Raw genomic sequence first — 25,318 nt, forward strand, 5'->3', positions numbered from 1 at the left:
CGAGCCGGTTCCACGGCGAGTCCTACCCCTCTCGGGTTCTCAGTTTCCCGACCTGTAAAGTGGGGCGCAGAGCGCCCGCCTCCGGGACCTGTTGGAGTGGGTGGGAGGGAGGCCGGGTGGGGACCTCCGCCGCGCCCGCGGCCCCGGCTCCGCAGTGAGGGGGGAGCGCGCCGGGAAGGAGGCTCCGCGGTCACGTGACGCCCCCCCACCCCCGCCCGCCCGAACTGCGGCGGCGGCGGCGGCGATCGCGGAGCCGCGTCCAAGCAGAGCTGCAGCTGCAGCCGCGGGCACCGGAGCGCCGAGCCCAGGACGCCCCCGGCCCAGGCCCGCGGGTGAGTGCGCCGCGCCCGGCGGACGCGGCCCTGGAAAGGGGAAGGGATGGACGTGGTCCGGGCTCCCGGCGCGGGCGGGCTGGGCAGGGGGATGGGGGCCACCGGCGAGGACCCGGGGGGCGGGGGAAGCGGCCAGCGGGGAGGGGGCGCAGGCAGGGGACGGAGAGGCAGGCCTGGGGTGAGCCGGCTCTGCCCCCTGCCTCCCGGGATGCGTCCAGGCCGCGGCTGGTGGGGGGACTCGGGTCCCACCCCCCTGCGTAGGTGGGGGGTTCGTGTTCCGCTCACCCTGGGGAGGGGGCGCGGAGAAGTGGGTGCGTTCTCTCGATCCTAAGGAGGGGCCCGCCCAGCCCCGACACCCCCAGGAGGAAGCGCTCCGGTCCTCAGAGGAGGGAAGTGGGGGTCCGACGACCCCAAACTGAGGGGGCAGTGATATCCTTGTTTCCCACCCCCGAACCCAACCCCGTCCCCAAGCCGCCGCGGAGTAGGGCACCCGCGTCACGCAGTCGGGCGCCCCCTCGTCGCCTCCCCTGGCTCCGCAGGATCTGAGGACTCGGTGGGAATCCACAGGGTGGGAATCCACAGGGCGGTCCCCGCGCCCCGCAGACGCTTTGGTGCCAGCCGTGGGGCGCCAGGGCTTGGGGAAGATCTGTGTTCACACAGGCACGCGCCCATCCAGACACCAGCTCAGGGGGTGCGCGCCCGCCCTCTGGGCTAGTGAGACCCCGACCTGTGCGTGACCCCGAGTTTTTGTCGGGGGTCCTTCCGCGAGCCAGGGGGTGGGTGGGACCGAGAAGGACACTCCACCCTTCATACGTTGGCGTCTGACCCGTCCTGTATCCCCCTCCTTCTCCAAAGGCCAGAAGGACGGAGCCCTGGGAGAAGCGGGGTCTGAATGGAGCAGGGAAGTGAAGGAAGGGATAGCATTTCCTCCCCAGGTTCCTAGTCCACCCTGCGGAGGGGCTGTGGTCCCTCTTTGCCCAGGGGGCGGGGAAGAAGAAATCAGAGAAGGTGGGTGGCCCTGAGTTTCCCAAGCTACTGAGACAGAAACCTGCCACAGGGTCCCCTGAACAGGGGGAGAGCAGCACCTGAGGGGGAAGTCGGTGGTCATGCCTGGCAGGCCCAGAGATGCCCCTGATTCCTCCATCTGGGACCTCAGTCCGAGGCCCCCCTCCCCTGGCAGTTGGAGGGTCTGGGGGAAGCAGAGGGGGAATCTTAACAGCCTCGGAAAGGATTTCAGGGTCATGATTAATTCTCAAGTGGCAGAGTGTCTTCCCCACCCACAGCAATATTGTTAAGGTGGGGAACTGGGGTCTCCATTGCACAGATGAGGAAACAGGCTCAGAGAGGCTAACTGAACCGCCCAAGGTCACAGAACTGTCTCTGGCTGGCCTAGCATCAGCTCTCTGACTCCAGTCCAGACAGAGCACCACAGTGGCAGGGTCGAGGCAGGGTGGCGGGGTGGGGTGGTGATCCCCTCTCCCGTGCTGCCTGGGGGAGGGGGAAGGTGCATCTGGATGGAGGAGGCGAAGCTGGGTCAGATCCAGGAGGACCTCACCTTTCTTCAGGGTCCAGTACTTCCCCGCTTCCCAGAGCTCTCCACCACCCCTGGCTGCAGCCATGTTGGTGAGAGTCCCCTTTCTGGGACCTTCCCAGCTCCCAGCCTTCTCCTGTGCTGGGTGCCTGCCTGGCAGGGGTCTCTAGAGACCTCCCTCTATCCACCCTCTACCCGCTGTGAGACACAATCCTTTCTTTGGCCTCTGGTTTTGGCTGGGCTGTCTCTGCTGTTCGGATCTCACCACCGCCCCCCAGCAAGGTCAATACAAGCCTGGGGTACGGGAACCCTGAGATCCTGCTCCACCTCACTCTCCCCCAGCCCCATCCCTGCCCCCTGTCCTGTTGCAGATCTGGAGGCCCTGTGCGGATCCCCTGGGGCAGGTCTGCATCCCACACCACCTGTCTGTCTGCAGAGGCCTTTGTCCTGGCCGTCAGACACCGCTGGGCAGCCACTCGGCTTCACACACAGCCAGACACGGGTGCCAACACGCTCTGACCCACGAATACCCGAGAGCCAGACGCAGGCAGGCGGGCGGGCCCCGCACACGCGGGCCGAGACCCCCGCCTCTCAGTCCGACCCACACAGCAGACAGAGAGCCAGGCCGTCCAGATGTGCAGAGGAGGGTGTTGTCGGCCAGGAGAGCCTCCTCCAGAGGCCTCGTCGTCGGGCAGATAACGACCCCGTTATCTCCTCCAGGGCACACGCACGGTGCACACGCAGGAACGAGCACACCCTTAGGAGGGAACCTGGCAGATAGGCACAGGAACACACCCACACCCCGGCCCCCGTGGGGGTTCACACGCGTGCACATCATCAGCTTTCGGTGCGGGGGACTTGAACTGGGTACCACCCCAGCGGGCTCAGTCTGGCCTCAGCCCGTCTTCTTCCCTCTTTTCTGGGTCACATGAAGCCGGGTCAGCTGACCCTGAGAATCAAGAAAACAGCTGGCGTGCCCCCTCAGTGGGCCTTCCTCTCCTGCCCCCCTTCCCCTCAAACCCACGTCCTGTGGGGCCAGAGGAGCCTCTCCCTGGGCTTCCCCTGGATGTGCTATTCCCCAGGGCCTCTCCCAAGGCAGGACACCCCGCAGCCCAGGCTCTAGGCAGCCCTGGGATCCCCTTTCCTTTGCCAGTTTTCCAGGAGACCTGGCCAAGTCCTGCTTTCTGCTTTGCCCTCCCCGCAAGGCTGGGGGCCAGCTGGGGTGAAGGGAGGGGAGTCCTCCAGCTTGCCCTCTACTCATCTCTGCTTGCCTGGGTCCTGGCACCCTGGCTGGGCCTCTGGGAGCCTGGCATCCCTGGATGGCAGCTGCTGAGAGGTGCTTCTAGGGCTCAGATGTCTGTAGGGCAGGCTGATATAGGCAGAGGGCAGCAGGGAACTCTGGGCTTTGCTCTGCTCACTCGGGTACTCACCCTGGGGCGAGCCAGGAGCTGGCTCTGAGTCCAGGCCTGGTCCTGCCTCTGGCTGGCCGTATGGCTCTGAGAAGTCACTTCCCCTCTCTGGGCCCATCTCCAGCTCCAAGAGGCAGCTCTGCCTGGCGAGGGAGTGTGAGGTGTGAGATGGCAGCCCTGTGCCAGGGAGGAAAGAAAGTTTGACTTTGCTGGGTAGAGTAGGGGGCAGACGGGGACCCCGGCTAAGGACTTCCGGCAGATGGAAACTCTGGGACCACTCTACATCAGGCGGGATGGCAGCCCTGTGCCAATCAGGAAAGAAAGTTTGACTCTATTGGGTAGAGTGGGTGGCAGGCGGGGACCCCTGGCTAAGGACCTCCGGCAGGTGGAAAACTCTGGGTCCCTCTGCGTCAGGCAGGGGTGGCAGTCCAAGGAGTTTCCGGGGTGGCCACCCTGGGGTCAGCAAGGGGGACCTGAGGGCAGGGGGCTGCTGTGGTCTCCACTGTGCATGTTTTTCTGTGTGCTCTATTTTTAGGGCTGCAGGCTGGTACAGGCAGTGACTCAGAGAGGAAGGGAGAGGAGGCGGAGGGGTGTCGGTGAGACACCCCAAGACAGAAGGGGTCTGCCGGGGCACCAGCCTTCCCCACGGGCAGAGAGGAGTCCAACCTGTGATGCCCTCACTGTATGCTGGCTGGCACAAGGGCTGGGCCCTCCTTTGCACACTTGCGAAGCGTGTATTGAGTGTGCCGAGTGTGTAGTGTGCCCTGGGGTCGGTAACAGATGTGAGCTGGGTGTGGCATCCTTCGGTCCCTGACACAGCTCAGGGTGGAGCTTCTGCGGCCACAGCTCAGACGAGGAGGTGAGGCTCGAGGAGGTGAAATGACCCACCCGCTCCTCTAGTAAATACCCTGCCAGCCTGGGGCCACCCGCCCTGGGGTCCCCTTGGGAAGAAGACCTGAGTTAAAAATCTGACTTTGCCACCAGTTAACCACCCAACTGGGGGCCCTTTACTCCATCTCTTTGAGCCTGTTTCCTTTTTTTTTTTTTTTAATATTTATTTATTTTTGGCTGGGCTGGGTCTCCATTGCTGCTCCAGCTTTTCTCGAGTTGCAGCGAGCAGGGGCTACTCTCTCTAGTTGCGGTGGGTGGGCTCCTCACTGCGGGGGCTTCTCTTGACACGGATCACAGGCTCTAGACGCGTGGGCTTCGGTTATGTGGTTCGCAGGCTCTAGAGTGCAGGCTCAGTAGCTGTGGCTCACAGCTTAGTGGCTCCGCAGCACGTGGAGTCTTCCCGGACCAGGGGTTGAACCCGTGTCTCCTACATTCGCAGGCAGGTAGTTCTTTACCACTGAGCCACCAGGGAAGCCCTCTCCTTTTTTATTAATCTAACTTTTGATGTTATATTAGAGTATAGCCGATTAACAATGTTGTGATGGTTTCAGGTAAACAGCGAAGGGACTCAGTCATACATACACTGCAGAAGGCAATGACAACCCACTCCAATATCCTTGCCTGAAGAATCCCATGGACAGGGGAGCCTGGTGGGCTACGGTCCACAGGGCTGCAGAGAGTCGGACACAACAGAAGCGACTTAGCACGCAAGCATACATACGCATGTAAACATTCTCCCCCAAACTCCCTCCCATACATTCTATATACCGTGGGCTATACAGGAGGTCCCTGCTGATTATCCACTTAAATATCATCCATACAGCAGTGTGTACATGAGACTGTTTCTTTATAGAGTGGGGGTCACCCATTTCATGTATCTGATGGGGTTGTTTTGAGGGTTAAGATTAACATAGGCCGACACCCAGGGCAGTGCCCAGCTCGTGGTGGGCATTTGTTGGGGACTCAGAGGAAATGCGCTGGGAGTTGCCAGGAGTTCAAGTCCAGTCTCTGCTGTGTGACTCTGCACCAGTCACTGACTCTCTTGGTGCCTCATTTCCGTCTTCACAGGACAGGAGTGATAAGGCCTGGTCTGCCTGCCTACCTGGGGGTGTTGTTTATGCAGATCAGATATGATGGCTGGGAGCTGCTCTGAAAAGCGCAGAGCTGCACTCAAGAGATATGAATGCACAGAAGGAAAAGCAAACCCTAGAAACATACGGAGAAAAAGATTTCAAAGAAGAAACTTCAGATATTTTATTGCAGCAAGAAAAAATAAGCCTTTTATTTAACATTTAGGGGAGAGGGGAGTGGGCAGTGGGAATTGTTTCCGTAATCTCACATTTCCGAGGCAGTTGGCCTTAGCCTTGTCATGTGAGATGAGTGGGTCTCCCCCTTGGGGAGTCAGTGCCTGGCACCTAGTAGGTGGTCGATAAATGGTCACGGTGGCTGTGAGTGGAGTTACTAACCGCCAGTCAGGACACCGGTTTGGCTTCACTGCGAGGTGTGTGTGGGGGTGAGTGGGAGTCAGGTTCTCAAGGGCCTTGATACCAAGCTGAGGAATTTTCTCTGCAAGCCAGTGGGAAAACCACTGGGGGACTGACTGAGCCTTCTGTGGGCAGGCCTTGGGTAGGAGCTAGTCCAGCCTGGTTCTCTGCCCTGCCCCTGCTGGGTGAGTATGGCTCCATTGCCTATTTCTCTGGGTCCCCTTTCCCTCCTATATGCAAAGGAGAGAGCTCCAGCCTCTCCCATCCCAGCAACACGACAGGACCAAGGCACCCACCAGTCAGTCAACGAGGGGCCGTCATCTGTGCCAGAAATCAGGCCCGTGTCCCCCTCTGACCTCATCCCACTAGCGGTGTGACCCCGGGCAGTGCCGGCCTCTGTGAGCCTTCCTTTCCATCGCTGCAATGGGTGGGTGAAGTTTCTGCCTTTGAACCGTGGCTCGAGTGAGGCGGAGAAGGAAATAGCAACCCAGTATTCTTGCTTGGAGAATCCCGTGGAGAGAGGAGCCTGGTGGGCTGCTGTCCATGGGGTCACACAGAGTCAGACACGACCGAAGCGACTTAGCAGCAGCAGCAGTTGGTGGAGTTGGTGACCGTGCTGTATGAACCTCAGGTGTGCCGCGTCACTAGGGGAATTGCACTCTTTCTTGCCACTGGGCTCCCCTGAGAATCTGGGGGTGCTGAGATCTGCGGGGGACAGTGGTGAGAACACATTCCTGCATGGCCAGGGAGGCCGTGACCTTCCTGTGGCCACATGTCTGCCGCAGCCAGGCTGTTGGGGGAGTGGGCAGGTGAGGCAGGTGGTCTGCAAGGGAGAGATGCCCCATCCCCGCTCAGAGGCGAGCCCTTCCCAAGACCCCACTCCTCTGAGCTGGGACTTTGGGGAGTGGGTGGAGGGTGACCTTGGGGACTTCTCTCTGCTTGCACCAGAACTGTTGGGGCAGCCGCAGCTCCTCCTTTTGGGAAGGGCTGCAGGTCGGGGCCCAGGCTAATGGCAGGCCTGCCTCCCATGCTGCTGTCTCGTCCCCACCTTGGGGTCCAGAGAGAGGCCACCCACCCCAGCAGCCTCGTGATAGCCCAGGCAGCGGGCTACAGATACGGGGGCGCCGAAGCTCTGGGTCAGTGGCTCCAGCCGGGCCCAGTTTACCACCTGCCTCCACCTAAGACGTGGGAGCTTTTCCAGGCGCATGGGGGTGCCCTTACGGCCCCTTTCCCAGGGCTTCAAACACCCCCGAAACAGGACTGCAGAGTCCCGGGGGACAAAGCACTCCCCTGTCTCAGTTGCGTCCAGGGCCCCAGACCTCCCTGGCTGGAGACGTGTGGCCCTCCGTGGTTCTCGAGGGGCAGAGAAACCTGGCACCCTTGTCCCCGACCCCTGTCCCCAGCTGCACCGTTGGGGTCTGCCCTGTGTTAGCCACGGGGGGAGCTGGCTGGCTGAGGGATTCCGGGAGCATTTCTGGCAGGGGAGGAGCAGAATGGGGGGTGAGTGATGACGGACAGTTGGGGGGGCCCTTCACTGGGTGCTTACGGTCTGCTGGGCCCTGTGCCGAGCACTTTCCATGGATCTGTCTCATTCATTCCTCAGAGCCATCCTCATTAGGCCCACTGAAGCTCAGAGAGGTTAAACAGCCTGTCCAAGGTCACCCAGCTGGCGTGTGGCTGGAGCTGAGACTTGAATTAACGGCTGTTGGATTCCGTTTTTAGCCACTTTGGTGTACTGCATGCAGAATTCAATGGGGAGGGGGCTTGAGGCCTAGTTCCAGGCAGGGGGTGGGGTAGGGCTCAAACCCTGGGGCTGCCCCACCTTCGGGACCTAGCCCGGAACCTCCTGGCTCCCTCCCACGCCCTGCCCTTTCCCTTCTGTATGTGGGGCTCAGCATCCCAGGCTAGGTTGGGAGAAGAGGACGACTGGGGAGATTTGTTTGCAGAGGTTCCCAGGGACCTCCAATCCCACAGGCCCTGGATTCTCCTGCACACCGTGCCTCCCCGCACCCCCCACCCTGCACTAGTCTGCATCAATTCCCAGCTCAGAAACTGAGAAATCCTCAGCATCAGAGCTGGAGAGGAGCCCGTGGAGATCTGCTGGTCCAACCCCCTCATTCTACAGATAATAATTATGATGATTGCAGCCGACGGTGGCAATTCACAAAGGGCTTCCACATCTGGGCTGCCTCCCATGTGGGTGCGCCGGAGCCCTCGGGGCTGGCGGGGCGCGTGTGCCCTTTGTTAGCTTTTCACCGTGTGGCCAAAGAAACTGGGGTTCAGGGAGAGGAAGAGATGGACTCCACCCCCAGATCTAGCTTCCCCTGAGCCCACTGCACTGTCGCATGTCCCCTGAGACCCACAGCCCCCGTGGTGTGGTTCCATAACTGCATCCTGCACTGGGGACAGTGTGTAGGGGGTGGATTTGCTGGGGGGGGGTCTGCTTCTGGGAGGTCAGCATGGGCACGAGGCAGGTATCAGGTGTGGCTTGGGGACTCTCAGAGCTGCCCGCCCTCCTCCCTGTTCAGGGGAACACGCACCCTCTGTCCGGGCAGAGAGTATACGTTGAGGGCAGAGCTGTTTTCTAGGGGCCTCTCCAGGCTGCCCCCCCTTAATCAGACGGAGCAGGCAGCTTGGAGAGCCCTCCTTTCACGGAGAAGGGAGCTGGGGGCTGGAGGGGTGGGGAACTGCCACGGTCCCACTGGGGCAGTGGCAGAGCTGGACCCGGGTCCTCCTGATGGTCCCCCGTGTGGCTGTGCTGACGCGAGTCCCAAGAACAGGGCAGCCTACTGCGTGCCAGGTCGAGCGCTTTACACTGAACTCTCAGAACAACCCTCTGGGGTAAGTATTGACACTATTATCCTTTTTTTTTTTTTTTAATTTAAAGAGTATGGTCTCCCAAGCGTTCATTCAATAGACTGTACTTTTCATATTTTAAAAAAATTTTTAATTAATTAATTTATTTTAATTGGAGGCTAATTACTTTACAATATTATAGTGGTTTTTGCTGTAAATTGACATGAATGACACTATCATTCTCATCGTTGTTGATCGGTCACTGAGTCGTGTCTGACTCTTTGCAAATCCCCCATTCTTCTCATCACCGTCCCCTTTTATAGATGAAGAAGCAGAGGCTTGAGAGGTTATGAAAATGGCCCAAAGTCACAAACTAGGAAGTGTCAGAGGAAAGAATTCAAAGTCAAGTCCACCTGACTCCCAGCCCACACTGATGTCAATCCCTGTATGTATTCCGATAGGAATAAAATTAATTTTGTCCTTCCTTTTGTTCATCACCAACCTAGGACCCCATTCATTCCCTGAACATTGATGGAGCGCCTTCTGTGCCGAGGAGACCAGAGAGCTGATCTGGGCTCAGAGGCTGGGGGTTGAGGGTCAGAGGTTAGGCAGTCAAGTAGGAGGGTCTCCAGACCCTTCTAAACCAAGGATGGCCACCCTCCCTCTCCATCTGTCCCCATGCCAGCCACAGACCACATGTTGGTAACCGCTTTCTCTGCCCATCATTTTGCCCGTGGTGTATGCTGTAGCCTGGAGTGTGACTCAGCAGGGGCTTCTGTATTTCGTACTCCTCCAGGAAGACTCTGGGCAACAGCAAGGGCAGCCACCACCGGGCTAACTCTTTGTGGGCACGAGGCATCATGGCAACTCCTCTGCCTCTGTAGGTACCACCTTGTTTGATGCCCACCATCACCTGTGAGCCAGGAGCTGGTACTCACCCACTGTCCAGGTGTGGGAACTGAGACTTACTCAGGCCTGGTCTGGGCCCCACTCTGCCTGGCTCTCTGTGTCCTTATCCCTGGCTCACATTGCCCTGCTCTGGCGGCTCTCAGGCCTGTGCCCTTATCCCTGGCTCACGTTGCCCTGCTCTGGGTCCAGGCTCTGTGCCCAGGCTGTGTGGTTGTGCGTTTAGAAGCCTGGTTCCTAGAAGGCAAGCTTCAGCCAAATACCTGTTGAGTGTGCCTTGGGAAGTGCTTTGTGGGGCTAATGCTTGTGAGGATGGAGAGACTGGGTTTTTTTTCCTTTGAGGGATGTGGGACCCCATGCAACCGCCCCCACCTGCCCCCCTGAGGCAGAAGAGGCTTTCAGGCGTCCAGGGTGTCAGGGCCTGGCAGCATGTGCTGTCTGAAGGGCTTTCTTCTTGGTTGAAATGTCCCTGAGACTGACTCAGAGCTGAGTCACCTTGGGAATGGGGGGAGTCAGTGGGGGGGAGGTCTTTTGTTTTCTATCTGACTTGGGTCTTAATTGGGGCTTCCCTGGTAGCTCAGCTGGTAAAGTGTCTGCCTGCAATGCAGAAGACCCGGGTTCGATCCCTGGGTCGGGACAATCTCCTGGAGAAGGAAATAGCAACCCACTCCAGTACTCTTGCCTGGAGAATCCCATGGACAGAGGAGCCTGGTGGGCTACAGTCCTTGGGGTCCCAAAGAAAGGCATGTGGGTGTGGGATCTAGCTCCCTGACCAGAGATCAAACCTGGGCCCCCTGCACTGGGAGCTTGCAGTCTTAGCCTCTGGACCACCAGCGAAGTCCCAGCCGTAGGGGATCTTCACAGCTACTTTTACTTCCCTGGCCCTTGGGCAGGCAAGCCTCTTAGCCTCTCAAAAGGTCTGTTTCCTGGTCTGTGAACTGGGGATAATTTACAGGGTGGTCATGTGGACTGAACTAATCAGAGTGCCCAGCACACAGCCTCAGGGACTAGCAGCGGCTGAGCGGCTGAGCTGAGCTGGGATGCTGTGTGTGATGGGGGCTCTGTGTGATGGCGGCTGAGCTGGGATGCTCTGTGTGATGGGGGTGAAGTCTCCAGAGGGTGGCAGGAGAGAGCTGGATCTGCTCTTTGGGCCGGCCTCAGTTTCCCCATCAGCCATGGCTGACATAAAACTCTTGCATAACCAGCCTCGGGGAGGCTCTTGTGATCACAGAGGTCCCGGGGAGCGTAGCTGCGTCTCCATGATCTGCACACGCAGGGGTCGGCTCCGGGGGGCGAGGGGGCGGCGGGAACACGGTGGGCGGCGGCACAGGTGTTACCATTGTGGCTCGCAGGTGTGTTATTGTGGGCCGGGAAAAGGCTCTGGCAGTCGAGCCGGAGATTAGCGGGGAAAGCGGGTTCGGGGGCCGCCTCCGCTCACGGGGAGCAGAGGAGGGCGCGGGTAAGCGGCGCGCGGAGCGGGGTGAAGGGCGCATCCTCCAGGCCCCCTCGGGTCCCCGCCCTCCCCGGAAGAGATGCCCGGGGCGCTGTCCCTGGTACTGGAGCCTGCCCGTTTCCGTACTGGCCAGTGGAGGGCGCCCGGGACCGCGGCGGACGCGTGCTTTATTTTCCTGGAATGGTATTCCCAGGTAATAAGCCTACCCACACACACAGTTTTAAAAAACCAAAGAACAAACTGCCCTCAGAGAAGTAAAAGCCCTCACTTTCATAGATAAAGACTCTGGCGTGATCACACCAGGGGACCTAATGAATTAACCAAGAAAACAAAAAACAAAAACAAAAACCCTTTAGATTTAAGGGTAGAAAATCTTATCGTGGTGCCTGACTTTTAGTTCAGAATGGCTCCAGTTGTTACATCTCTGGGAGACTCAGTATGTATTAAAGCCACACTAAACTATTCATATGTAAACCAAAGTTGTAGGATGGGATAAATGGGTCTTTCCCCCAAGTGAATGTCTGGGGGAATCTTTGATGCACGGCAGGTCTCTTTGGGTGGGACTCTCCCTGACATTGCTGGCCCTCACATACTGAGTGACAGAGATGATCCTAGTAATTGCTGAGGGCCATGGTGGTTCAGGGATAAAAAATCTACTTGCCAATACAGGAGAACCCAATTGAGTGGGTTCAGTACCTGGGGTGGGAACATCCCCTGGGGAAGGAAATGGCAACCCAATCCAATAATTTTACCTGGGAAATCCCATGGACAGAGGAGCCTGGCAGGCTACAGCCCATGGGGTCACAGAGGAGTTGGACACAACTTAGCAGTTAAACGACGACAACAAAAACCACCCTCACGTATTTCCCTAATGCTCTCTGGAGCAGAGCTACCCCCACTGAGAACCACTGCCAAGGTGGGGGCCTTGGCAGGATGAAGAGGGGTTCACAGAGTCCCTGACTAGCAGAGTGGGAGCATGGAACCTTAAGGAATTTCAGGGCGTCCCATCCCCCATCATACAGATGGACCAGTGCAGGCCCAATGTGGGAAGAGACTGTGCTAGAAAACACGAGTGACCAGCAGAGTCGGGCCCCAACCCAGGCCTCCTGCCCCTTGGTACAGGGCTCAGTCCGCCCAGCTGCCCTGGGGGGAGCTCTGAACATAAGCTGTCTCCCTTCCAGTTCAATTTACCTGCTTCTGAACATGGGCGGGGAGGGCCATGCTCTTAGCAGGGGGCGGGACAGACAGGCTGGCTGGATCCCAGCCTGTAATGTGTGAGAGGGGGTCTCGGCTTCCCCTCTCTTAGGGAGGCAGTAGTTCACATCACGCGATCTCTACCTTTAGTTCTTCCCAGTAGTTGGCTGAGCACTGGGTGTGTGTGTGTGTGTGTGTGTGTGTGTTTTGTGTGATCTGAGTGTGTGGGCCTTAGTGATTTCTATGCATGAATCTGTTGTCATTGGTGTGTACTCATGCGTGTGTGAAGGCAATGACACCCCACTCCAGTACTCTTGCCTGGAAAATTCCATGGGCGGTGGAGCCTGGTAGGCTGCAGTCCATGGGGTCGCTGGGAGTCGGACACAACCGAACGACTTCACTTTCACTTTTCACTTTCATGCATTGGAGAAGGAAATGGCAACCCACTCCAGTGTTCTTGCCTGGAGAATCCCAGGGACGGCAGAGCCTGGTGGACTGCTGTCTCTGGGGTAGCACAGAGTCGGACACGACTGAAGCGACTTAGCAGCAGCAGCAGCAGCATGTGTGAGTACAAACCCAGCCCTAGTCAGCAGGTGAGCACTCACTGATTTGGGACCTCTGGGTGTGAACTTGACTTGACCTTTGCACATGTGTGTGCGTGTGGGTTTGGACTGTGGGGGCTGATGTTCTGCATGCCTTGGGCCTTGATATGATCTCTACAGGCACAAGTGAGACGCCTCTGTGCCCGGTACAAGGACAGGTGGCACGTGTGACCTGGTGAGGTTTCTGTGCAGGTGTACACAGCAGTCCATGCAGACTATGTCTTGTTCATCCTCTGCCCCTAGTTCCTGAACAGCATCAGATGCACAGTGTGTATTTGAGTAGCCAGAAGTCTCAGGAACTCACTCAATGGGACGGGAGGCTCAGAGTCAGGACGGTTGGTTCAGTAACCTCACCAGACAGCCACCTGGGGACAGGGTGTGAGCCAAGGCACACCCACTCCTCCGACTGTCCATCTGTTCCCAGGGCCTAGAGACCCTCCAGGAGACTCCCTTTCCAGGAGCTCAGGGTTTGCAGCATCTTAGGATTGGGTGGGTGCGGCTTGGCTAGAAGGGCCATGAGCGAAGGATGCTTCGAACCTATGAAATTCTCTCAAGGCAAATGTATTTTTCCGTGATTATGTCTCTAGTCCAGCGAAGTGAGAGTGATGAGTCAACGGAGACACAGAGAGGAAAACTGGTTAACATGGGAGGCTGCCTGGCCAGGCAGGAAGCCCAGCACTGCCCTGCCCCCTGCTCAGGATACCCCCCCACCCCGCCCCCGGCAGATAACCTGAATGGGAATGACAGGGGGCAGGGAAAGCATGGAAGGTCACTGGGGATCCACTGGGTTTCCCCAGGGGCTTAGCTGGTAAGGAATCTTCCTGCAATGCAGGAGACTCCAGTTCGATCCCTGGGATAGGAAGATGCCCTGGAGGAGGGCATGGTAGCCCACTCCAGTATTCTTGCCTGGAGAATCCCAGGGACAGAGGAGCCCGGCGGACTATGGCCCACAGGGTCTCATAGGATCAGATGTGCAACTAACGCTAAGCCTAGCTGGCGAGAATCGGCCCCACCAGCCCGATCTGGAGCCCAGGCCCTTCTCTTCCCAGGAGGCTGCCCCTCCCAGGGCCCTCATGTGTCCCCGTGGAGTGTTGGGAAGGCAGCGATGGAGGCAGGGGGTGGGACTTTCAGGGTTCAGCCCGGGCTGAACTTGGAGAGGGAGCTCTGTGTCCGGCCACCCCTGTCTGCTTTCCTCCTCCTTCACACTGTCTGGCACCTGTTTGAACAACTCGGGTGCAAAATCAGGGTGGCCCAGAAGAGGAGGCTTCTTCTGAGAAGGAGGCCTGGTCCCTGGAGGGCAGCCTGGCTCTGGTTTCTAGGAGAGAGGCAGGAGGAAAACGAGGAAGGCGCTCTGTCCCCCCCCCCCCCCCCCCGCAAAGATGACAGTGGCTTCCCCGAGCCAGTCTGCGAGCCCCGGCTCTGTGCTGCCTCCAGAGAGCTGAGCGCCCTGTCACAGGCGAGTGTTAGACACGATACAGGGAGGCAGTGCCAGAGCCTGGCCGGACACCCCCTGCCCTTACTGCCCTGTGCCTGTGTGTCTGTCTTAGATGTTGTTCCACATGTCCACACATAGATCCGCCCACCCACCTTCTTTCCAACAGCTGCGTATACTGCATGGTGCCAGTGGACCTTAATTTACTTATCTGGTTCTCTCTGGATGGCCATTAGTTTGTTTTGGAACTCTTACTAATACATCTTTCAGTTCAGTTCAGTCACTCAGTCGTGTCTGACTCTTTGCAATCCCATGGACTGCAGCACGACAGGCCTCGCTGTCCATCACCAACTCCCAGAGTTTACTCAAACTCATGTCCATCAAGTCGGTGATGCCATCCAACCATCTCATCCTCTGTCGTCCCCTTCCCCTGCCTTCAATCTTTCCCAGCATCAGGGTCTTTTCCACTGAGTCAGTTCTTTGCATCAGGTGCCAAGTTTTGGAGTTTCAGCTTCAGCATCCATCCTTCCAATGAATATTCAGGACTGATTTCCTTTAGGATGGACTGGTTGGATCTCCTTGTAGTCTAAGGGATTCTCGAGAGTCTTCTCCAACATCACAGTTCAAAAGCAACAAGTCTTCGGCACTCAGCTTTCTTTATAGTCCAACTCTCACATCCATACACGAGTACTGGAAAAACCATATTTTGACTAGATGGACCTTTGTTGGCAAAGTAATGTCTCTGCTTTTTAATATGCATCTTTGCTAACTCAGAAAAAAGTGATTTCATGTAGTCCAGCCTAATACAAATGATGCTGGAGAGTTTTATTTAACAAATGCATTTGACTCAAATACTATTCTCAATGCTTTTAAAGTATTAACTTAGTTAATCCTTGGCAAAACCCTTTGAAGTAGGTACTCTTATGTTCATCATCAGCCGTATTTTGCAGATGAAGAAATTGAGGCACAGAAAGATCAAGTGACTTGCTGAAGATCACACAGCTGACAAGGGGGACAGCTGGGATTTGAACCCTGAGGAGGTTCATAAGAATGAGGATATGAGCCCTTGCTTTCCTGTCCCTTGTTCTTGGCCGTCCGTCTTGAGAGTCACCTGTGCTGAGGTAGTGGGTCAATTCTAGGAGGTGCTTCTGCAGGTTCAGAAGAGGTGTTAGGTCTTGCTGTGGCCAGGGGGACCGGGGCTGGCCTGGCGGTGGCCTGTGCATTGTCGGCCGAGGGACCGTGACACCTACCCCACCCCACCCCAGCTCTTGCCAGTGAGCCAGCTGCAGCTGGTCAGCCTACACTGGGCTCTTTGTCTTCAGTGGAAACCCTGCAGCCCCCACGGCCCCTCTCAAGGGCCCACTGTCCCAGCACCAGCAGGGCCTCCCGGGGGCTTGGCCCGGCTGGGAAGCTTGGCACATCCAGGCCTCCTGGCTACCCTGCCAAGCGGACGTGCAGGGCCCGCTGAGGACGCCTTCCCACTGAAAAGAGACTGGCGAGCATGAGGGCTGCGTCCAGGCGGGCGCCGCACCCGGGATGGGGCTGGGGTCCCGGGTCCCAGCCCTGAGGTTGTGTGTGCTCCTGTGACCCAGGCCCAGCGCCCAGTGCTTCCTCCTCCGCCCCCCGCAGCTCTGGGGGTGCCCCGCCGCTCCCACCACTGAGGAAGGAGAGACTTCCTCCCTCTTCAGGGCAATCTCAGTGCGCCTAGGGTTGCCCCTCTGGAGCCCGACCAGGCTGCCCCATGAGGAGTGGGCTTTCGCTTTGCCCAGGAACCTGCAGCCCTGCCCAGAGCAGGAGGGGCCTGGCCTGGGCTCCAGAGCGCCCCGCCAAGGGGACCCTCCTCTGAGAACCCAACCAAGGGGGTGGTTCCCGAATCGGGAAAATCACACGGGCCCTGCCCAGTCTCCGAACTCTCAGGGGGGCTCTGGAGGGTTCTCCCGCCCACTGGTGTGGAGAGGAGAGGGGGTCCAGGGGGCGCAGAGAGGAGGGCTAGGGCAGGGGGAGTTCTCCAAGAGAGGGGCATTTGCTCTGAGCCAAGGTCTCTGTTTCTTCGTGTCTGAAAGGAGATGGCTACACTCCCAGCCCTGCCGGGGCGAGGCAAGCCATGGAGTCTTCTCCCCAGAGCCACTGTTTCCCAGTGGAAAATGGAGCTCACCAAGCTGGGGCTCAGGGTCCAGGAGGAACGGTTCGTGAAAGGCCTCTAAAGAATCCCGCCACCCTATGGTTGTGCCCTTGGGTGTCCTTTCTCTCGTCTCCCCCCGCTGCAGGCCCCTTGAACAGAAAGCCCCATGGAAAGTCAAGGTTCTGGGGGCCTCCCTGGGTGCGGGGTGGGGGGTGGGGGGTGGGAGGCAGACTGGGTGTTCTGGGGGGGGGTGGGCGAGTCCTGGGGCAGGGGCAGGCCCCCTGCCTCCTGATGCATCTTTTCTTAGGGCGGGAGAGACAGCTTCCTGTGGGGTGCAGCCGGGATCGTGGGCTCTGGGGGAGCTGCATGGCGTGTCTGTTGACTGAATGCACGGCCAGATCGAGGTCTCGGGGCCCAGTTTGTCTCCGAAGGCTGCTAAGGGAGGGAACCCAGGCTGGACGCATTTTCAAGAAGAGGGTGGGTCCTCGCCCTTCCTCCTCTGCTCCTCTTCACCTGGGCACAGGGGCAATCCCGGGAGCGGGGGATGAGAGTGGGTGATAGCAGGGCCCCTGGGGCTCTGTTCCCCCCTCCACTTATTTGAGAGCAGACTGGCCCACCAGGCAGGACTCTCCCAGCTGGCATTTACTGAGCGTTTACTGTTGCAGGCCTGGCCCTACCGCTCCACATCCGTGGACTCGGTCCGTCATCACAAGGGCCCTAGGGGATTAGTCCTGTTTTGTTGTTACTGTGGTTCAGTCACCCCGTCGTGTTCGACTCTTTGCGACTCCATGGACTGCAGCACACCAGGCCTCCCTGTCCCTTACCACCTCCCGGAGTTTGCCCAAGTTCGTGTTCGTTGCATTGGTGATGACATCCAGCCATCTCATCCTCTCAGTTCAGTTCAGTCGCTCAGTCGTATCCGACTCTTTTCCACCCCATGGACTGCAGCATGCCAGGCCTCCCTGTCCATCACCAACTCCTGGAGCTTGCTCAAACTCATGTCCATTGAGTAAGTGATGCCATCCAACCATCTCATCCTCTGTCACCCCCTTCTACTCCCACCGTCAATCTTTCCCAGCATCGGGGACTTTTCCAATGAGTCTTATTTTAAACAGGTGAGAAATTTGAGGTAGAGTGCAAACCATTTTGACTCTGGATTCCAAATTCTGGACCCAGCTCGCTCTGGGCTCCACCCCGCCCCACCCACCGCCCCACCCACCTCGTGATGACCGGAGAGGGTTCAGCTTCGCTCCTTATGGGACAGCTCCGCTCCTGGTGGGAGGGGGTGGTGGACGAGGGTGTTGCCTGCAGAAGAGGGTGTTCAACCCGGGTCGCCCCGGGTCTGGGGATGGGGGCGGGGACGGGCCTTGTCCTCCCCGCTCCCCGCCCCTCCGCCAGCGCCGAGGCCCCGCCCGGCCCTCCCGCCTCCCCGCCCCGAGGTCCCCGCTCGGAAAGTCCAGCGAATCCCCCGCGCCGTCCCCCAACCCGGCCCGAGGGCGGCCCGAACAAGCGGCCCTTTCTGCGCGCGGCTGCCCCGGACAGCTGGCCCGCAGCCCGCGGGGGCGCGGACAATCCCGGGGCTTGTGGCCGGGGGTGGGGCGCCGGGGGTTGCCAAGGTGACCCGGGCGCGGGCAGCGGCTCGGCTCGGCGCGGGCGGCACCATGAGCGGCCGGAAGCGCAGCTTCACCTTCGGGGCCTACGGAGGGTAGGTGTGCGGCGCCGGGGAGCTGGGGGAGCGCGCGCGCCCGCCGGCGTCCGCCTCGGGTCTGGGGGCGCCTGGAGCTGTGAACCCGTGTGGATGTGTGAGGTGAGCGGTCTGATGTCAGGGCCGTAATTGCGGGGTTGGTAAGTCTGAGAGAGAGAGAGAGTGTGTGTGTGTGTATGTGTGTGCTCCAATTGGATACCCCTATGCACGTGCGCGGACGCAAGTGGCTGTGGGCATTTCTGTGTTTGTGTCTAACGCGTGGCAATGGTAGGTGTCTGACTGTGTGTGTGGACCTGCAGGCTGGGCCTGTGTGTGTTCACGCCAGGCGTGCGCATATAGGAAGTGGGGGGTGGGAAAAGGCGGGTCCAGGGGAGGCCCTGCAGGGCCCCCACTTGGCTCCTGAGGCTGCTCAGCCCCCGCAGTGAGGCTTTGGGAGTGAGGCTTTGGGAGGGAACCTAGAAGCCATTAGCCACCCCCCGCCCCGGGGCACCCCGGCTTTCATGAACCCCCTCCTCTGGGACTGCTGGCTGGAGACCTCTGGGTGAGGGGTGGGGGGCTGGAGAGTTGGAGTGGTGCCTGGTCCATCTTGGGGTCACGGTCCCTCCCGGCCCCAGATGCCCACCCCAGAGGAGTGCGCAGGTGGGCCAGGAGGATCTGTGTCTTAGGTGGAGCTTTGGGACCTTGGAAGGGAGACTGGGGAGACAGACTGGCCCCTCTCCTGGCTGGCCACGAAGTTGCATAACCTTCAGCAGGGCCTCCCTCCCTGTGGTCAGAGGGACACGGGGGACCCACCTTCCGGGTGCCGAGCCTTCGGGGCTGCTCACACATGTCACGCTGCAGACCGTGGGCTCTTTGAGCTGTAGGGATGGTGTCCCCTCTCTAGGCGCCCATCCCCCCCCGGGGACCCCGCAGAGGGGCCGGGTGTGGTGGGAGACCCGAGAGCTGCCTTCCGGGCTGGGGGGCTCTGTGGGCCATCAGGCCAGCCCCCGTGATTGGCCTGAAGCCTCCTGGTCCAGGAGGCTCTCCGCTGACGCCTGGAGGCAGCGGGGCGCGGGGCTGCGCTCTGTTGTGTGACATTGGGCAAGTCCTGGCTTCCCTGGCCTCCCGGGCCCCACCCGCACGAGGTGGTCCCCGGGAGACCCCAGCCCTGCATCCCCAGTTCGTGTCTCCTGAGATGGCAGGTCCTATCTGGGGCCCCTTTCCCCTTCTCCGTTGGCCTCTGGCCAGGAAGCAGGGCTTGTTTGTTGTCCCAGCAGCTGCTGAGCCCCTCGGCCCCAGCGGGGCGGGAAGGTTGAGCCGTCCTCTACCCCAGGGTGCCCTTGGAGGGTGGTGGACGGCCCCAGGGAGCGGCGCTGCCTCTGTACTCTCCCTGATGTGGGGTCTGGAGGAACTGAGGGGAGACAAAGGCTGAGGGTGGCCCCTGAACCCTGGGGGCTTGTCTCCCCCTGGCTCTGCCTCCCTTCCTCCTCACCCCACACCCCACGTCCCTAATGTGACATTAGGGCCCCTGCAACCTACGGCGGGCAGTCTCAGAGCATCAGTGCCTCCGCCAGGCACCTCACCCTGTGAGGTCCTGGGACCACGTGGGTAGGGGTTGGCCTGATATGCTGGGCAAGGCCTGGTAAGATGGCAAGGCCCCCTTACCCGCCGCCGCTCTTGTTGTGTTTCAGGGTGGACAAGTCCTTCGCCCCTCGCCGGAGTGCGTGGTGAGTACCGAGGGCCCTCAGCACTGGGCTGCTTGGCTGAGCTTTAGGGACACTCCAGGCCATTTGTTGTTGTTCAGTCACTCATTCGTGTCTGACTCTTTGCGACCCCAGGGACTGGAGCCCGCCAGGCTTCTCTGTCCATGGATTTCCCAGGCAATGATACTGGAGCGGGTTGCCATTTCCTTCTCCAAGGGGTCTTCCCGACCCAGGGATTGAACCTCCATCTCCTGCATTGGCAACTGGATTTTCTTGAGCCACTTAACCTGGATTTACCCCTGAGATACCTGGGAAGCCCTCCCAAGCCATCACCACCCCCTCTGATACCAGACTAGTCCCCACCAACCTTCCCCTCATCCTCTGCCGGCCCTGGATGGGCAGACCCTCTCACCAGCTCTGCCCCATGTATTTTCCCCCACAGTTCTTTCTAGAGCTCAGCCTTGAAGTAAGACAAATCAGGTTAAATCTCAGCCTGCCGCTGCCTGTGCAGCTGTCAACAAGTCACTCATCTCTCTGAACCTCAGTGTTCTCATCTGTGAAATAGGGATTAACATGCCTATTTAATAGAGTGTAAAGTTGTACCAAAAAAAAAAAAAGGTCAAAGCAGGGCCTGGTATAGTGTAGGCCCTCAGTGAAAGGGTTTCCTTCCTTTTCTCTATGCCTCCCATCTCATGGTGGCTCCTGGCTGGGCTGGGGGTGCCTTTAACCTTCCCACTGACCCTCAAACCCTCTCACCTCTCCCACTCCATACAGAGCCTTCGGGACCCCCTCCTCCAACCCATTTCCTGTGTCTGAGGCTGCCTCTCTCTGGAGGAGGGCACGTCTGCAGCTTCCCCTACACTGTGAACAGCAGGTGGGGATGCAGCTGCACCTCAGGATTCACAGCCCCCCGCCCAGCGCCCCCGCAGGTGGGTGCCTCCTGGCTCCCCAGGACGCCGCTTCAGCTCCAGCAGGAGAGCCCCCAGCTGCTCTGGCTCCTGCTTTCCGCCCCTGCTGAGGGCTTCCAGGCGTCCCCCAGCCCTGCAGTGCCCCCCAGCTGCTGGATCTCTCCCATCAGGCACTATCGCCTTACCTGCTGCCAGAGCCCCCCTAGGGAGCCACAGCTGAGTGGGAGGCACAGGGGGCACCCAGGCTGAGCTTCAGGGCCTGCCCTTTCGTTTTTTTTTGACATTCTCTGTGCCACCTGGAGTCAGTTGCTTTCCCTCTCTGGGTTTTCTCTCCTGCTGCTGGGCATCTCCTATGTGCAAAGTCAGTTGGGGCCTTCACCATGTGCAAGGCCGTATGCCAAGCCCAGAGCAGGGACCGGGTGGGGAGAGAGACGGGTGGAGATGAGGAAAATGCCTGTTCCTTCAAGGAGTTCAGTAATAGTGTCCCAACACCTGCCGTTTGTCAAGCACCTGCTGTACACCAGGTACTGTTCGGTGCTGGACCTGCATCCTCTCACATGATCTTCACCGTATCTCCGAGTCAGGGACTATTGGCCTTAACTACAGATGAGAGCAATGCTGCACAGAGGGGACAAGGAACTTCCCTGAGTTCACGCAGCTAGTCGGTGGCAGAACTGGGATTTGAATCTCCATCTTCCAGGCTCTGTGCAGAACCCAGAGTTTCACTTGCTCTGCCCCTAGGACCTCCAGGCCAAAGGGCAGATCTGATAGATGCGCTTGAGGGAAGAGTTGGAGACGGAGGAGTGACTCAGAAGGCTCATTCCAGGGAGGCCTGAATGAAGAGTCAGAGGTAGAGGTCTAGGAGTGAGAGCAGCTAACCACTGTGTGACCCTGGGCAAGTGCCTTCCCCGCTCTGGGCCTCAGTTGACACATTTACAAAGTAGGATTCTGGGAGGACCAGGACTTACCCAGCATCCACGAGGCCTTGCCCCACCCCCGCCTTGCTGGGGCCACTGTCCATGGTGCTAGCCCCTGGGCCCTCCCTTCCCCCATCACCAAGCCAGTTGCTTCACCTCCAGCCTGTGCCTGGGCATAGAGTTTGTGCTCTGTAAACGGGCAGTCATTTTGACTATTAATTGTGATTTCCTGGTATTCAAGGCCTGTCTCCACTTCACCTTCCAGCCTGGGGTTCATTTCTCTTATGCCTTGTGTTTCTTACTGATGAGAATATGGCCCCATGAGCACCACCTCCAGGCTTTTGGCCACTTTGCACCCTCTTCTTGACCTGCCTTCCTCTTGCATTTCCACAAGGCCTCCTTTAAAAAAAATATTTATTTGGCTGCCTCCCTGGTGGCTCAGATGGTAAAGCATCTGCCTGCAATGCAGGAGACCCGAGTTCGATCCCTGGGTCGGGAAAATCCCCTGGAGGAGGAAACGGCCACCCACTCCAGTACTCTTGCCTGGAAAATTCCATGGACGGAGGAGCCTGGTGGGCTACAGCCTATGGGGTCGCAAAGAATCGGACGCGACTGAGCGACCTCACTTTTAGTTGCAGCGTGCGAACTCCTAGTTGTGGCATGTGGGATCCAGTGATCGAACCCTCAGCCCCTGCATTTGGGGTGCAGAGTTTTAGCCACTGGATCACCAGAGAAGTCCCCCAGCTCGCCTTTATCACTGTTTGTTGAGTGTTTCCTTCCTGATCTGCACACACCTTTTCTCTCTCCTTGAACACCTTTCTGCTGCTTATTGTGCTTGTAGAGCCGATGCTAGTGCTCCCTCCTGGGGCAGTGGGGAATGCACAGCCTTCGGAGTCTGACAGACACGGGTTTGAATCTGCCTCCGCCACACACTAGTGGTGAGGCCTTGAGCAGCTCGCTTCCCCTCTCTGAGCCCCACTTGCTGCTCAACAGTATTCGCTGACTTGGATCTTTCAGTGAGGTGACCTCAATTGTATTGAAAGTATGCATGTAACACTGTGCCACAAGGCAGGCTCCGAGGTCCTTGAAAACAGATGTTGCTTGAGTTACTTTTGACTTAGGCCCAGTTTTCAGCATGAATCCCATAGAAGCTGGACTGTATTATTTTCATCTCTCTGTCCTCCACAGTCCTGCCCAGCTACCTAAACGCAGTAAACACTTAATGAATGTTTGTGGGATTGAACTGAATGTGTCCAGAGAGTGGAACAGGTGAAAACTTGTCAAGTAGGCTAGGAGGGCTTCCTGGAGGAGGCAAGGTTTTCACCACCCTTTTTTAAAAAAAAAAAAAAGTTAAGATTAGGAGCTTGAATCAAGTGAGCAGTGAAGCCTGGTAGAGGCCAGGTGTGATCATGGCTGGATTCCCCTACCCTCTGCCCCTCATTAGCAATCTGCAGTGGAGGAACACACAAGTGTGCAAATGTTGGAGGAATGAGGCCCAGTGGGAGGATTAGGAGCCAGTGTAGTGGCTCTGACATCCAGCCGGAGTAGTGGATTAATTTGGCTCTGCAGCTGTAAGGGACATTAAATATGGAGGCTTTTCTGATAGCTCAGTTGGTAAAGAATATCCCTGCAATGCAGGAGACTCTGGTTTGATTCCTGGGTTGGGAAGATCCACTGGAGAAGGGACAGGCTTCCCACTGCAGTATTCTTGGGCTTCCCTGGTGGCTCAGCTGGTAAAGAATCCACCTGCAATGCAGGAGACCTGGGTTCTATCCCTGGCTTGGAAAGATTCCCCTGGAGAAGGGAAAGGCTACCTACTCCAGTATACTGGCCTGGAGAATTCCATGGACTGTATAGTCCATGGGGTTGCAAAGAGTCAGACACGACTGAGCGACCTGCACTTTTTCACTTTGCACTTTCAGGTGGTGGGGGAAGGGATATGGCTAAGCAGGGCTGAACAGGGAAGGTTGGTTCTGGAAATACCCTGGGAAGAGGGGAGTCAGCTTTAAGCTTCAAGCTGGACCCTGGGAGGGGGAGGCAGGACCCGGCGAGGACTAAGTGCCTGTGTCTGCTGGGCCTTTTGCTCTGGGGTCATTAAGTCATGATGACAGTCCTGAAAGTTGGCTTTAGTGTCCCCATTTTGAAGGTCAAAGCCAAGACAGGATGTTGAAGACTGGCCCAAAGTCACACAGCTGGCAAAGGCTGGATTGAGTCCAGCTTTTCCTCCTGCCAAGGAAGCACATTGGCCAGAAACATGGAAGCCACAGAAATGAGAGAAATCCTGGTTATGGGGTGAGGAGGGGAGATGGAGAGTGAGATGATCCTGAGGACTTCCAAAACAGGGGTCACTGCCTGGCCTCGTGTGTCCCCCCCAGGAAGGCCCATCTGGTTCCTGAGATCCCATGGCAGTCACGGTACCATCTGCTCCCATATATGAAGCATTTTCTGGGTCCCAGGCCCTGGGCTGAGGACTTCGTTTGAATTATTTCATTCTGTCCTCACACTGGCTTTACACTGTAGAGACTGTTACTGTCCATGTCCCATTTTACAGATGAGGAAACTGAGGCTCCAAGAGGGGACCTGGCTGGCCCCGGGGCACAGTCAGTGAGTGGTGAACCCAGACTGGCAGCCCAGTCAGTCTGAACCCATACATTTAGCCCCAGCTGTCCTGGCGGCTGTGGAGTGGGCGGCTTGAATGGGCAGCCCCCATCCTCAGGGGGCTCCTTTCTATAATCTCTGAGCCAGAGGCTCCCGGGGGCCTGTGTGCTGCTGCAGGAAGCACAAGGCTGGCCTCATTAGTGGCTCTGAAATGCCAGGTGGGCCCAGCCTGCTGGGCCTCCTCATCTATTATGTACCTGGTGGGCTGGCCCCTGGTGGGCAGCTCGCAGAGCACAGAATGGGGGCTAGTCGCTGCTTCCTGTGCCCACAGCTGCCACCACGGCTCTGGGCAGGGATTCCCCCAACCAAGGTTCCCAGTCTGGCTGGCCCTGCTTGCGCTATATCCCAGCGATGCTCAGGCTCAGACCTTTTGTTCGGGAGGTGCATGGAAAGATAGGGCTTCTGTTTTCAGGCAGATCTGAGTTGAAATACCAACTTCATCTTTTCTTCCTCGCTGTGTGGGCTTGCCCAAACTACTTTGCTTCTCTGAACCTCGGATTGTCCATGATAGTAAGAACCAGGCTGCTTACCCCAAAGGAGGACTTAGAATGAAATCAGTTCATTGTGTGGACTCAGTGGATGTTTTTCCTTTCTGTGAGCATTTGCATTTTGAGAGAAAAGACTCATTAAACCAAAGAGAGACTCTTTAAAATTTTTAGTGCTCGAATTTTCTGCACTGTGGAGGTGGCTCGTTTGAGAAGTGATTAAGGAGGAGACCTTTTTGATATTCCCAAATCTCACAAAGGCTTTCCTCTGCTCAGGGTCTCTCCCAAGACAGTCACTCATTCATTTAGCAAATTAATTCAACAAATATTTAATGTGGGGATACCCTCTAAGGGCCAACCCAGCCCTGTGCTGGGCCTTGAGGTGATGGAAGTGGCAGACAAGGCCACGGGCCTCGTGGAATTCAAGGGCAGGCCAGAGAATAAGGAAAGGGACAGTTCTGAAGGTGGGGAGAAGTGATACGTGTTGAGAGGGCAGATGTGGGGACTTTCGATAGCTCAGGGACGCGCTCCTCCCCCACACCTAGGAATCAGGGAAGGCTTCCTGGAGGAGGTGACCCAGAAGTGGGTTGCGTGGCAGTGTGTTGTGTGCGTGGGAGGGGAGGAGGGCCACTGCCAAGAGGATGTTCCAATAAGAGGCAGGTCAACAACATGAAGGAGAAAAGCGTTTGGTGGCATGTGCTGGGTACAGGACTGAACTGGAGCTGGGGGCAGAAGGTGGGAGAGGCCGCCACGGGGTCGTGCCCCTGCCAGCCCTGTTGGGACTTCCTCTGGGTGCCCCAGAGGGTCTGAA

The 25,318-nt window shown here is 58.1% G+C and overlaps 1 protein-coding gene across 10 annotated transcripts in view; it reads left to right on the top strand.

The window, feature by feature from the left end:
- The first annotated feature begins 215 nt into the window (after positions 1-215).
- RAP1GAP (RAP1 GTPase activating protein) overlaps positions 216-25,318 on the top strand; it is a 70,297-nt gene continuing 45,194 nt past the window's right edge. For 2 of the 10 annotated variants that reach the window (XR_003507401.1, XM_027521229.1), the window contains exons 1-2: positions 17,788-17,857; positions 19,528-19,563. Coding sequence is in view for 2 of the 10 variants with exons in the window: in XM_027521229.1 (XP_027377030.1) it covers positions 17,814-17,857; positions 19,528-19,563 (80 nt within the window). In the remaining 8 variants the exon portion in view is untranslated. Of the gene's footprint in view, positions 333-17,786; positions 17,960-19,527; positions 19,564-25,318 lie in introns of those variants that run through there. The other 8 variants (XR_003507405.1, XM_027521255.1, XR_003507396.1 and 5 more) reach the window with 8 other exon arrangements.

The sequence above is a fragment of the Bos indicus x Bos taurus genome, chromosome 2, assembly GCF_003369695.1.
Source record: "Bos indicus x Bos taurus breed Angus x Brahman F1 hybrid chromosome 2, Bos_hybrid_MaternalHap_v2.0, whole genome shotgun sequence".
In the NCBI taxonomy this organism is placed as follows: Eukaryota; Metazoa; Chordata; class Mammalia; order Artiodactyla; family Bovidae; genus Bos; species Bos indicus x Bos taurus.